Here is a 14,997-nt window from a genome sequence, read left to right as displayed (position 1 = left end):
TCAGCTGGAATTCCACTGCCTCCACTAGCTTTGTTCATAGTAATGCTTCCTACTGCCTATGTGTTCCAAAGAAAGGCAAGGCCAAAGAATGCTTAAACTACCACACAATTGCACTCATCTCACACGCTATTAAAGTAATGCTCAAAATTCTCCAAGCCAGGCTTCAATAATACATGAAACATGAACTTCCAGATAGTCAAGCTGGCTTTAGAAAAGCAGAGCAACCAGAAATCAAATTGCCACATCCGTTGGATCATCAAAAAGCAAGGGAGTTCCAGAAAAACATCTATTTCTGCTTTATTGATTATGCCAAAGCCTTTGACTGTGTGGATCACAAGAAACTGTGGAAAATTCTTAAAGAGATGGGAACACCAGACTACCTTACCTGTCTCCTGAGAAACCTGTATGCAGGACAAGAAGCAACAGTTACAACCAGACAAGGAACAACTGACTGATTCAAACATGGGAAAGGAGTTACGCCAAGGCTGTATATTATTATCCTGCTTATTTAATTTATATGCAGAGTACATCATGCAAAAGAGTGGGCTGAATTACTCACAAGCTGCAATCAAGATTACTGGGGAAAATATCTATAACCTCAGATATGCAGATGATACCACTCTAAAGGTAGAAAGCAAAAAGGAACTAAAGAGCCTCTTGATGAGAGTGAACGAGGAGAGTGAAAAAGCTGGCTTAACACTCAATATTCAAAAAACTAAGACCATGGTATCTGATCCCATTACTTCATGACAAATAGAAGAAGAAAAATGGAAACAGGGACAGATTTCATTTTCCTGCGTTCCCAAATAGCTTCAGATGATGACTGCAGTCATGAAATTAAAATATGCTTGCTTCTTGGAAGAAAAGCTATGGCAAGCCTAGATAGGTATATTATTTTTTTTTTAGGTAATTAATTTATTTTTTATTGGAGGCAAATTATTTTACAATATTATATTGGCTGGTTTTGCCATACATTGACATGAATTTGCCCCGGGCCTACATAAGTTCCCCCTCCCAAACCCCCCTCCCACCTCCCTCCTCCCTCCATCCTCCCTCTGGGTCATCCCCGCATGCCAGCCCCGAGCATCCTATAACATGCATCGATCCTAAACTAGTGATTCGTTTCACATATGATAGGTATATTAAAAAGCAAAGGCATCATTTTGCTTAAGTGGTCTGTATAGTCAAAGCTATGGTTTATCCGATGCTCATGTAGGGATGTGAGAACTGGACGGTAAAGCAGGCTGATTGCTGAAGAACTGATGCTTTCAAATTGTGGTGCTGGAGAATCTTGAGAGTGACTTGGACAGCAAGGAGATTGAACTCATCCATCCTAATGGAAATAAATCCTTAATATTTATTGGAAACTCTGAAACTAAAGCTGAAGCTCCAACACTTTGGACACCTGATGCCGAGAGTGGACTCATTTGAAAAGACCCTGATGCTGGGAAAGATTGAGGGCAGGAGGAGGAGCGAACAACAGAGGGTGAAGTTTCATGGCATCACTAAATCAATGGACATGAGCTTGAACAAACTCAGGGAGATAGTGAAGGACAGGAAAGTCTCATGTGCTAATATCCCAAAGAGTCGGACACAACTTACAGGCTGAACAACAGCAAGAATATAGCATACTTATGTTCACATATTTCACAAAAATGCAAATGTATCTGGTCCCTTCTCTAAAGTAAAGGAGATAATACACAAAAAAATGATGTCTTAATGTTGTTATTCAGTCACTAAGTCATGTCTGACTCAGTGTGACGCTATGAACTGCAAAATGCTAGGCTTCCCTGTCCTTTAGTATCTCCTGGCGTTTGCTCAAACCCAAAGATGAATTCTTAGATTCAGGAATTCAAATATAGTCCAAGATGTTAGAGTGAAAGTAAATAGGGCCAAGATACATTGAAGTGTAGCTGTGCTACATCAATAGAAGAATAAACTCTTCAAACAACTGGAAATTAAAGACAGACATAATGTACAATAAAAAATATATAGAAAGAATGAATCTCAAAAATATGAACTATAGATACATTTTTAGATAAAATAAGTCATTATATATTGAAGGTTTTAATAAACTTAAATAAGAGAAATAAGGAAATAATATTTATCATTACATTTATTCATATTTGTATCTCAATTTTCATCTAATCCAAAAACAAAAAAAGACAAACTTATAAAGGCTAGTATTCAATATATATTATTATTGAAGCACATTATTTTTAAAATTAAAAAATATAAGAAACCAAATAAATTTATGAAAAGTTATAAAATTTAAAATTCCTTTAGATAAATTTTTAATAACTAGATTTTTTAAAAAATTAGAAAACTGATTTGAAAATGATGCAAACTAAATAAGAAAAGAGTAGTATACACAGATTTGATTTCAAACAGATTAAAGTTTTCAAGGAAAGCAATATCATAACAAAACTTAGGCAATATTAGGGGAGTATATCTCGTGGTCACAGAGAAGATACCAAACCAAGAAGCTCAAACTCTTTAAAAAATAGAAATGTAAAAGTATTATTATTAAAAATTTTTCTCTGTAAAAGGCATTTTAAAGAAGTGATAGGAAACTCATATTTATAATCTCACTAGCAATTACAAGGCTTGAGCTTCTTTTCTCTGCTTCCTTGTTATTTTATTTATTTATTTATTGATGATAGCCCTTTTGAGAGGTGTTCGGGACATCTTATTGTGGTTGTGATTTGCATTTCCCTGATAATTAGTGAATGCTGAACCCCTTTTTATGATGAGCCCATTAGCCATTTGTTTGTCTTCTTTGTAAAAAAGTCAATTTAGGTACTTGCCAGTTTTATGATTGTTTTTCTGCTGTTAAATTCACTAAGGTTTTTATATAGTTCATATATTAACTCCTTATCAGATAAATAGTTGGCAAATATTTTCCCGCAATGTGTACATTGCCTATTTTGTGATTGTTAATGTTGCTGTGATGGAGAAAGCAATGGCAACCTACTCCAGTACTCTTGCCTGGAAAATCCCATGGACAGAGGAGGCTGGTAGGCTGCAATCCGTGGGGTCGCTAAGAGTCGGACACGACTTCACTTTCACTTTCACTTTTCACTTTCATGCGTTGGAGAAGGAAATGGCAACCCACTCCAGTGTTCTTGCCTGGAGAATCCCAGGGACAGGGGAGCCTGGTGGGCTGCCATCTATGTGGTCGAACAGAGTCGGACAGGACTGAAGCAACTTAGCAGCAGCAGCATGTTGCTGTGAAGACACATTTTATTTTTATATGATACTACTTGCCTAATTTTGTTTTTGTTGCCCAAATTTTTGGAGCCATATCCACAAAATCATTACTAACATAATGTCAAGGAAGTTTCTTCTAATATTTTCTTCAAGGAGTTAACAATTTCCTGTCTTATATTTCGGCCTTTACTCTATTTTTAGTTGATTTTTGTATAAGATGTAAAATAAGATTTCTATCATTATTTGGCATGAGTATCCAGTTTTCACAATACATGTACTGAAGAAATGATCCTTTCCCACTGAATTTACATGGTGAAGTATTTCTCGTTTCAGTTAAGCTGGCTGATTTCTTGCATTACTGAACAGAAATTATTTGCATCTGTACTGGACACAAATACACATGTTCATACACAATTTCACAAATTCTAGGCCTTAAATAGTAGTAAATAGTAAGTCAAACACAGATGCCTTCACCTAGAGAGATAAGCAATCTTTCAACAAGCATCTTAAACAACGCTCTAGGATAATACAGAAATGACAGGCTCTTTTCCCTTTGCCTTATTTTCTGTGTTAGAGAACTCTTCACATTGCTTGAGTCAAAATCAACAGAAACTCTACTTCCCCCCGCCACATTTGAAACAATTACAATGATGATAACAATAAACACTGATACAGCATTTACAATGGGTCAGATACCTTTCCAGGTAGTTAACAACTATTTGATTTAATCCTTCTAATAATACTACCAAGTAAGCAATGTTATGCATATTTCCTGGAAAAGAAAGGCAAGACTTATTCATTACAGTAACACAAGATTGTGAAATGGATAAGGAATAGACACAAGGATTTAAACACACACAATCTGGAATTTATGAGTTTATGGAGCACTGACATCCTGTTCAGGATAGAGTCAACATTCACCTTTAGATAGTATAATTAAGGAAATATTTCTCAAAGTGTAATTAACAAGCCCTTCTGGTGATTCCGATATTCCCTAAAGTCTGAGAATCACAAATTTAAAATGATTTAGAGATAAATCCTTCTACTCTGGTATCTCAGGACAGTTTTTTAAAAAGTATTAAAATTGTCTGCATTCTTATAGAACTGTCTCTTTCAGGCAATTAAATCACATGTTTTTGGTTCAAGGAGCAGAATTCCAGTTTTGCCTTGAACAATTTCTTGTATTTGCTGTTCCTGACAGTGTCACATTGCTTCACCTTACCACTCAGGATTCTTTTGCTTTAACAAAAACCTAGGAGGTAAATTAGTTCATTTCATCATTTACTCTTAAGAAACATTTATCTGTGTTCCCTTGCCATAGAAGATTTGCCTTTGTAAGTGCCATTGCTCAAGGGAAGGTATTTTGTAGGTGTAGGATATTTTAAGCAGTCATATAAGACTGCAAAGTAAATATGGCATGTAGCCAGGAGAAGAAAGCAGTACCCTCAACACTCATATAAGCAAACATTTGCAGCCAGCCTATCAGAAAGATTGAGCATCAAATATGTATATATGCACATTTCATGGATTGTGACTCTTCTATAGAGGTGAGTCTAATTAGTTTGAAAATCATTTACTCATTTTTTAAGAAGTCATCTCAATCGATTCATGTTTGCTATGTACTTGATGCTTTACATTTGAATTTTTAATTTCACAGTAATTTTGTAAAATTTCATCCACAAATGATAAAAATCAAAAGCATCCCTATTTTCTATGTGTAAGTAGTGGGCTGTGTCCACTCTGTGAGTTAAAAAGTCATTTTGAAATGGCAGTGAATTCAGTCAATTTATTGAGTTAATATTAGGGCAATTTTTCACTGAACAGTGGGACAGTTTTAAGGAAATAACCATACTATATCAATATCTTGTGACTATAAAACACTTTCTTTGTGAAGTGCAGGATGTCAGAAGAGAAAAGGAGTTTGTAAAGGGAAACTCCCAGTAATTCATGACAATAATCTCTACCAGTGTTTATAAGTAAGTGTGGATGGGGGGAGACTATAATCAATTTGTGTAACAGCATCAGAAAGGGCATATTTTTGAGATTAATGGAGTTTCTAAAATATTTTTCATATAAGAGGCACAAGTAAGTATAAAACATTGTGGGGGGGTCAAGATATAATGTTACTTTAAAGAAAATGAGAAAGAAAATGTTACTTTCTTTCTCTGAGGGATACATACATGTGCATCTAAAAATGCATCATCATCAATTTCTGGAGGAGAAATATTTCTATCATTTCTGGAAAAAATATGTATAGTTTTAAATTGTTTTCAATTTTTTATGTTATTTATTAATAACAGGCTGGGATTAATTTTGTCCACAATTGACCTAATGAAGAAATATGGCATCTCCATAGTCATAATTTGCTGAGTAATGTAGCTTTTTATTTAACAGCTAAGCATTTCACATAACAAGTAAATATATTGATATATTAATAATTAAAATATTCTTCATTTAACATACTTTGTATGATATTTAGGAAAAAAAGATGAAGCTGCTTGTCCATAGAACTGAAAGAATTATGTAATACATTTAAGCTGATATTTTTATTAAATTACCATATTGAATATTTGAGCAGTGTAATTTATTAAAGCAATAAACAAATATAACAGATTTATTTATTTTTACTATTTTTTTCATTTTAAAGAGTAATAGTTCCAATTTTTACTCTTATTTAATTTAAACACATACATATGTGTATGTGTGTATCTCTGTCATTTAAGTTTTGCCTTTGAATGTCACCTTCAATTTGCCAGAGCATTCAGTCAATTTATCAAATCAATGTATTATACTGTGACTTTCCAGTTCCTGTTTACATGAAAATGTTTTAAGTCTCTGAAAGATACTGGTGTTAATATGTGTTTTTTGTCTGTTCAAATGTGAATGTTCTTGTTCAAATAGTGATTTAATAAGCCATTAGCACTGCTTTTCTGCAGGTGCTTTAAAGAGACTGCTAGTGTGTATGATGTCATGATTTCTCTGTAAGAGGTGGGCTATGATGGCCATATAATTTTTATAGAATTAAGATATTCACAAAATCAAATCCTTTAGAACAGAAAGCATTATCACTACCTCTCTCTGTAATAATCAATAACTGGACAAATTCTAGACAACAGGCTTAGAAATCATTACAGCTCTAAAGATTTGGTGAAGTTTTCTTCACCATATCAGAAATAAAGAGGTCTGCAAACCTTCAGTTTGGTTCAGTTCAGTCGCTCAGTCGTGTTCAACTCTTTGCGACCCCGTGGACTGCAGCACCCCAGGCCTCCCTGCCCATCACCAACTCCTGGAGCTTGCTCAAACTCATGTCCATTGAGTCGGCGATGCCATCCAACCATCTCATCCTCTGTCGTCCCCTTCTCCTCCCACCTTCAATCTTTCCCAGCATCAGGGTCTTTTCAAAGGAGTCAGTTCTTCACATCAGGTGGCCAAAGTATTGGAGCTTCAGTTTCAGTATCAGTTCTTCCAGTGAATATTCAGGACTGATTACCTTTAGAATGGACTGGTTGGATCTCCTTTCAGTCCAGGGAACTCTCAGCCATCTTCTCCAACAACACAGTTCAAAAGCACCAATTCTTTGGCGCTCAGCTTTCTTTATAGTCCAACTCTTACATCCACACATGACTACAGGAAAAACTACATGCATTATAAAATAAAAAGTATCATCTAAAATCAGTATTGTCAGATAAGGTTAAAGTTAATGTTACAAAATAATAATGCCTGTTGTGTCATGTACAGCTTACTTTATGGTGCAATTTATGTTAAAGCCTTGTAAATGGCTTCACCCCTATATTAAAAGAATCATGAATGGTAAAAAAAAAAAAACAAAAACTATAGCTTTGACTAGACGGACCTCTGTTGGCAAAGTGATGTCTCTGCTTTTTAATATGCTGTCTAGGTTGGTCATAACTTTTTTTTCCAAGGCATCTTTTAATTTCATGACTGCAGTCACCATCTGCAGTGCAGTGATTTTGGAGCCCCCCAAAATGAAGTTTGTCACTATTTCCACTGTTTCCCCATCTATTTGCCATGAAGTGATGGGACTAGATGCCACGATTTGCAAACGTTACATTTATTTTTTTTAAAGTGGCATATTTGTGATTTTTTTTTTTTTTTGCTAATAACAGGAGAGTATTGGTTCCTTGCAGCTATATACTCTTCTGCTGTTTATAAATTTACATGTTTTTTTCTTAGTATCGAGTTTAAAAATGGTAAACACTAAAAAAATTCTTACTTGTACTCTGTATATAATGGCTTTCAACCTATAAGTCTTTTCTAATGAAGCTGTACTCATTTATCTCAGTCATTTCAATTTTGTCTTCCCTGGTGGCTCAGATGGTAAAGAATCCACCTGAAATGCAGGAGACCTGAGTTTGTACCCTGGGTTGAGAAGATCCCCTGCAGAAGGGCATGGCAACCCACTCCAGTATTTCTGCCTGAGGAATCCCCATGAACAAAGGTTCCTGGCAGGCTACAGTCCATGGGGTCCCAAAGAGTCAGACACGACTGAGTGACTAAGCATACACAGTACAAGAAAATGGTTGTTTTTTGTTGAATATTAAAAACTATGTATAAAGACAAGCCACATATTTGACTTTAGGTATTTTTAAAATACAATGTTCTTTCTTCCCAAGTATCTTTATATTTTGTTAATAATTACACTTCATGGTAATAAAGTTGCTTTAAAATCGCTTCTTTGTCCTTTTAGAAATGTTACTTATCATTATACTTATTGGTACTTTCTCTGAGCATTTATTAACATGAAAGATCTTTCATGCTTTCCTGTCATATTCACCTGATGATTTGAAGTCTCTGTGATAGTATACTTTGCGGTGAAATGGTGTTTAGGGCTTGTCACCAAGCCTTAGTAAGCTGGAGAAATAAGTTTGTGAAAATAAGTGTTGTGGGAAGACACTGAAGATTTCAGAGGAGAGAGTAATGAACTAGAATATCTGCATTTTAAAATCATGTAAATAGAAATAGTGATTCAATGAGAAAAAGAAAAAAAGAACATTTTCATCAATTACTGAGGATATTATCTCCCTTCAATGCAGAAATTTTGTTTCACTTATACTCATCCATTCCATTTCATGGTCCTAGGAACTATAATTTCTTTTTATATATATATAAAAAACTAGATTGAATATGTTACAATTTCAAAATTTAGAAAAAATTACCTGTGCTTTAAAAAAATATAAATGACAAATTTCTAAATGAATGTTTATTTCCTCAATAAGTTAATTTGGTTTCAGTACACATAATAAGAGCATAAAACAACAATACAAAATGTATAGTCAAAGTAACTATTTGCAGTTATTTAATCCTTGACGTTGTTTTCTGCTTTTGATCTATTTTAATCTATCATCTCAATTAGAATACAGTATTCTCTGAATTATATAGCTTGACCTTACTTAAAATATTAACATTTATTAACATTCCACTATAGAGAAGTGGATGATAAGTCAAGAAGACTCATCATAAATGGGAAGTAAGGCTTTGAATCAGGTCCTTGGATCCCATATCCAATACATACCCAGAAGTTATGAAGTTGAACTAAGATTTTTGGATAATAAAAGCCCTTACACTTTCTTTTTTTTTCCCATTTCCAGTGTCATATCCAGCAGAAATCATGGAGAAGAGAAATACAACCTTAGACTTTATTCTCCTAGGAATCTTTAAGCACACAAGATCCCACCTCTTTCTATTTATGACTGTGCTGACAATGGCCATTGCTTCTTTGATGGCCAATGCCCTCATGCTTCTCCTGATTCTCCTGGACCCCCAACTCCACAGGCCCATGTACTTCCTACTGAGCCAACTCTCCCTCATGGACATGATGCTGGTTTCCTCTATCGTGCCCAAAATGGCTGCTGACTACTTGACATGGAACAAATCCATCTCTCCTGTTGGCTGTGGGTTGCAGATTTTTGTCTCACTCACGCTTGGTGGTGGAGAGAGTTTCCTCCTAGCCGCCATGTCCTATGACCGTTACGTAGCTGTTTGCCAGCCACTGAGATACCCTGTACTCCTAAACTGGCGATTGTGTATTCAAATAACTTTGGGCTCTTGGTTCCTGGGGGCAGCTGATGGGCTCATGCAAGCGGCCACCTCACTGAGCTTCACATTTTGCAGTGCTCATGAGATCGATCATTTCTTCTGTGAGGCCCCCATGTTGGTGCGTTTGGCTTGTGCTGACACATCAGTCTTTGAAAACGTCATGTACGTTTGCTGTGTGTTAATGCTCCTAATCCCCTTTTCCCTCATTCTGACTTCCTATAGCCTCATTCTTTCTGCTGTTCTCCATTTGCGTTCTCAAGAAGCCCTCAAGAAGGCTTTTGCCACCTGTTCCTCCCATTTAGCTGTGGTGGCACTCTTTTATGGACCTGCCATTTTTATCTACATGAGACCCAAATCCTATAGGTCAGCTAACCATGATAAGATTGTGTCAGCTTTCTATACTATCTTTACTCCTGTGCTGAACCCCCTCATCTACAGTTTGAGGAACAGTGAGGTCAGAGAAGCCTTGAAAAAGTGGCTGGGAAAATGTGCAGACTTCAAATGCCAGCAAACTTAGTCCCAGTATTTAACATTACCCATTGTAAAGTTATTGAAGTTATTAGCATTTTAACATATTATAGCTATCTCTTTTTTAGTAATGCTTGAAGAGAAAGTTAAATTCAATGATTGGTATAATAGGAAGTTGTTAAGAATTGTCAAGTCTACCGTGTGTGTGTGTGTGTGTGTGTGTGTGTGTGTGTGTGTGTGTGTGCGTGCATGCGCGTGCGCGTGTGTGCGCGTGTGCGTGCGTGCGCGTGTGCGCGCGCGGGCGCATGCGCACATGCCCACTCACTCAGTGCCTCAGGACAGTCTGTTTGTGACCCCTTAGACTGCATCCTGCAAGGCTCCTCTGTCCATGGGATTTTATAAGCAATAATACTGGCCCATATCAAGATATAATGTTTCTTGAGCTTTTACTATTTGCTATACCGCATGCTAACCAGGCTGCCGTCTATGGGGTCACACAGAGCCGGACATGACTGAAGCGATTTAGCAGCAGCAGCAGCAGCAGCAGCATGCTAACCAGAGGAGTTCTGGAGTGGGTTGCCATTTCCTTCTCCAGAGGATCTTCCTGAGGATCGAATTCGCCTCTCCTGCATCTCATGCACAGACAGGCAGATTCCCTTACTTCAGAAGCCCGAAATTATTTTGCATCCTATGATAACCATGTGATATAAGTATTTTGACTCCCATTTTCTAAATAAACAGAAAGAAAGTTAAATTTTGTCACCAATAACAAACAGTGAAAAATGGTAAAATGGGACTGATATTTTACTTCTTTCCAGTAATTTATTCTTAATATTATGTTTTCTATGTCCTTGTTATGTGCCTTTCTAATAAGTAAATACAGAGATCAAAGAAAGATAAGAACACTGCTATTTAGCTATAATTTAAAATGAAAGGCTATGGCACAGGAGAAAATGCATAATCGAAAAATGTGTTGTCACAATATTGTTTTTTATTTCTCTGCAGACTGTATTATTTGGTGTTTGAAGGCAGTCTTTTCAATCCATGAAACTTTTCTTTTAAGTAATCCATACCTTTCCCCAGGATCTAATTGTAACTGCAATGAGTAATATGTTTTAACGCAAACCACAAATAAAATCTTATTTTTGAAACTGATTTTGTCCATAATGTTTAAAGGGTATATTGATTTATGATGGACATGGGTCCATGGATATGACCTGAGATGCATAAATATGCTCAGTCTAAATAAACCACCTGATGATAATGAGTTTTCAAATGTGAGTAAGAATTAGCTATTTCTTTTTTAAAAGTTATCTCAGACACTTGATTTCTGCAAATGAGCAGATCACTCATCATGCCATCTGGTCCCATCACTTCATGGCAAATAGATGAGGAAACAATGGAAACAGTGAGAGACTTTATTTTTTTAGGCTCCAAAATCACTGCAGATGGTGACCGCAGTCATGAAATTAAAAGACCCTTGCTCCTTGGAAGAAAAGCTATGACCAACCTAGACAGCTTATTAAAAAGCAGAGACATTAGTTTGCCAACAAAGGTCCATCTAGTCAAAGCTATGGTTTCTAAAGTAGTCATGGATGTGAGAGTCGAACCGTAATGAAGGCTGAGCGCCGAAGAATTTATGCTTTTCAACTGTGGTGCTGGAGGAGACTCTTGAGAGTCTCTCAGATTGCAAGGAGATTAAACCGGCCAATCCTCAAGGGAATCAGTCCTGAATATTCACTGGAAGTCATGATGTTGACGCTGAAGCTCCAATACTTTGACCACCTGATGCGAAGAGCCGACTCAGTGGAAAAGAACCTAACACTGGGAAAGATTGAAGGCAGGAGAAAAAGGGGATGACAGAGGATGAGATGGTTGGATGGCATCACTGACTCAATGCACATGAGTTTGAGCAAGCTCCCGGAGATGGTGAAGGACAAGGAAGACTGCAGGCATGCTGCAGTCCATGGAGTTGCAAAGAGTCAGACACGACAGAGTGACTGAATAACAGATCTGAACAAAATGAAGTTAAATATGATATCAATAATTTAAAAAGTAATTTCAAAATAGCTTTCAAAGTTATACAATGGACATCTCTTTATTGTTTTGATTACTTTGGGGAATTCCTACTCTTAATTCTTTAATAAAATTTGCACAAAAATTTCCAAAAGTTGCACTGGTATATTTCTCATATATGTCTAGAAATAAAGTAGTACTATATAGAAGCAATATATCAAATGTATGAATAATAAGAGAATTTTAACTGGGGAGTGAACTTGAATATATCATCATTAAGTCATTTATTTACAGCTGATATAGATTTTAATTAATGTTATTAAATGTAAGTTCACAAGTGAATTTTGATGACTTTTACATATGTTTACACCAGTGTAACCACAATAAATATTAAGGTTTAGAATATTTTTGCTATCTTCCAGTCAATAACTCCAGAAATCCTTTTTTAAAATATCAGTGTTAGTTATGCCATATTTTGTCTCCTCGGTACTATGAACATTTATTTATGGCTTTATATTCCTGTTAAACATTATGTTTTATTTATTGTGCAATATTAATATTATAACACTTATTAATTCATCTCTTGTGGATACTTGAATTATTTCCAGTTTTGGACTACTGTAAATTAAACTGCTGCAGACATTTCTGTACTACCAATTAATAAACTCAGCTTTCATTTCTGTTTAGACAACAGTGGAATTATTAGTTCATTAATTATGATAATATTGATCAGTACTTGATAATGTTAAATTTTCCTAAGATTTTTATGCCAACTTATATTCTATTAGCAAAGCTCACTTACAAGCTGAGAATGCTAGCTGTTCTACATCATTGTAAGTCCTTTTAATTTTAGCCATTGAAATAAGTAGTTTCCCATTGTAGTTTTTTAACATTTATTATTTATTTATGTGGCACTGGGTCTTAGTTGCCTCATTTCATTGTAATGAGCAGGCTCTCTAGCTGTGGTTGTTGTTATTGTTTAGTCTCTCAGTCCTGTCTAACTCTTTCTGACCCCATGGACTGCAGAATGCCAGGCTTCCCTGTCCTTCACTATCTCTGGGAGCTTGCTTAAAATCATGTCCACTGAGTCAGTGATGCCATCTAACCATCTCATTCTCTGTCATCCCCTTCTCCTCTTGCCTTCAATCTTTCCCAGAATCGGGGTCTTTTTCAAATGAGTCGGCTCTTTGCATCAGGTGGCCAAAGTATTGGAGCTCCAGCTTCAGCATCAGTCCATCCAGTGATATTCAGGATTGATTTCCTTTAGGATTGACTGGGTCGGTCTCCTTGCAATCCAAAAGATTCTAAAGAGTCTTCTCCAATACCACAGTTTGAAAGTGTCAGTTCTTCAGTGATAAGCCACAGTTATGGTTCAACTCTCACATCCATACATGACTACTGGAAAAACCATAGCTTTGACTAGATGGATCTTTGTCAGCAAAATAATATCCACATTATTTAATACTCTGTCTAGGTTTGTCATAGCTTTTCTTCCAAGGAGCAATCATCTTTTAATTTCATAGCTGCAGTCATCATCTGCTATGATTTTGGAGCTCAAGAAAATACAGTCTGTCACTTTATTGTCTGTCACTGTTTCCATTGTTTCCCCATCTATATGCCATGAAGTGATGGGACCAGATGCCATGATCTTAGTTTTTTGAATGTTGAATTTTAAGTAAGCTTTTTTCACTCTCCTTTTTCACCTTCATCAAGAGGCTCTTAGCTCTTCTTTGCTTTTTGCCATAAGGGTGGTGTCATTTGCATATCTGAGGTTATTGACATTTCTCCTGAAGCTTGTTATTCAACCAGCCTGGCATTTCTCATAATGTATTCTGCATATAAGTTAAATACAGGGTGACAATATACAGCCTTGACACACATCTTTCACAATTTTAAACCAGTCTATTGTTTCATGTTTGATTCTAACTATTGCTTCTTGACTTGCATGCAGGCTTCTCAGGAGACAGGTAAGGTGGTCTCGTATTCCCATATCTTTAAGAAGTTTCCACAATTTGTCGTGACCCACACAGTCAAAAGATTTAACATAGTCAATGAAGTAGATGTTTTTCTGACATTGTCTTGTTTTTCTATAATCCAATGGATGTTGACAGTTTGATCTCTGGTTCTTCTGCGTTTTATAAATGCAGCTTGTACATCTGCAATTTCTTGATTTACATGCTGTTGAAGCTTAGCTTGGAGGATTTTGAGCATGACCTTGCTAGCATGTGAAATTAATGCAATTGTGTGGTAGTTTTAACATTCTTTGGCATTGCCCTTCTTTGGTGTTGGAATTAAAACTGAACTTTTCCAGTCCTGTAGCCACTGCTGAGTCTTTCAAATTTACTGGCATTTTGACTGCAACGCTTTAACATCATCACCTTTTAGGATCTGAAATAGCTCAACTGGAATTCCATCATCTCCACTAGCTTTGTTTTTGGTGATGCTTCCTAAGAGCCATTTGACTTCACATTGTAGGATGTCTGACTCTCGTGAGTGATCACACCATCATGATTATTCAGTCATTAAGATCTTTTTTGTATAGTTTTCTGTGTATTCTTGCCACCTCTTCTTAATATCGTCTTCTTCTGTTAAGTTCATACCATTTCTGTCCTTTATTGTGCCCATCTTTGCATGAAATGTTCCCTTGGTATCTCTAATTTTCTTGAAGAGATCTCTAGTCTTTCCCATTTTATTGTTTTCCTCTATTTCTTTGCATTGATCACTGAGGAAGGCTTTCTTTTCCCTCCTTGCTATTCTTTGGAACTCTGCCTTCAGATGGGTATATCTTTCCTTTTCTCCTTTGCCTTTAGCTTCTCCTCTTTTCTCAGGAATCAGCCTCCTCAGACAAACATTTTGCCTTTTTGCATTTCTTTTTCTTGAGGGTGGTTTTGATCACCTCCTCCTGTGCAATGCTGTGAACCTCCATCCATAGTTCTTAAGGCACACTATCTTTCAGATAATCCTTTGAATCTGTTTGTCCCATCCACCGTATTATTTTAAGGGATTTGATTTAAGTCATACCTGAATGGACTAGTGGTTTTCCCTAATTTGTTCAGTTTTGCATTAAGGAGTTCATGATCTGAGCCAGTCAGTTCCTGGTCTTGTTTTTGCTGGTGGTATAGAACTTCTCCAACTTTGGCTGCAAAAATATAATCAATTTGATTATTTTATTGACCATCTGGTGATGTTTATGTTTAGAGCCATCTCGTGTTGTTGGAAAAGGGTGTTTACTATGACTAGTGTGGT

At 36.2% G+C, this 14,997-nt stretch overlaps 1 protein-coding gene across 1 annotated transcript; it reads left to right on the top strand.

The window, feature by feature from the left end:
• Positions 1-8,839: 8,839 nt before the first annotated feature.
• Positions 8,840-9,784, top strand: LOC129558910 (olfactory receptor 2T12-like). Its single transcript, XM_055430328.2, has one exon. It carries the CDS (start codon positions 8,840-8,842, stop codon positions 9,782-9,784), a length of 945 nt encoding a protein of 314 aa, XP_055286303.2.
• The last annotated feature ends 5,213 nt before the right edge of the window (positions 9,785-14,997 follow it).

Source organism: Moschus berezovskii, chromosome 8, assembly GCF_049115385.1.
Source record: "Moschus berezovskii isolate FMDL1 chromosome 8, NW_MosBer_1.0, whole genome shotgun sequence".
In the NCBI taxonomy this organism is placed as follows: Eukaryota; Metazoa; Chordata; class Mammalia; order Artiodactyla; family Moschidae; genus Moschus; species Moschus berezovskii.
This window is presented reverse-complemented; position numbering and strand designations above follow the sequence as displayed.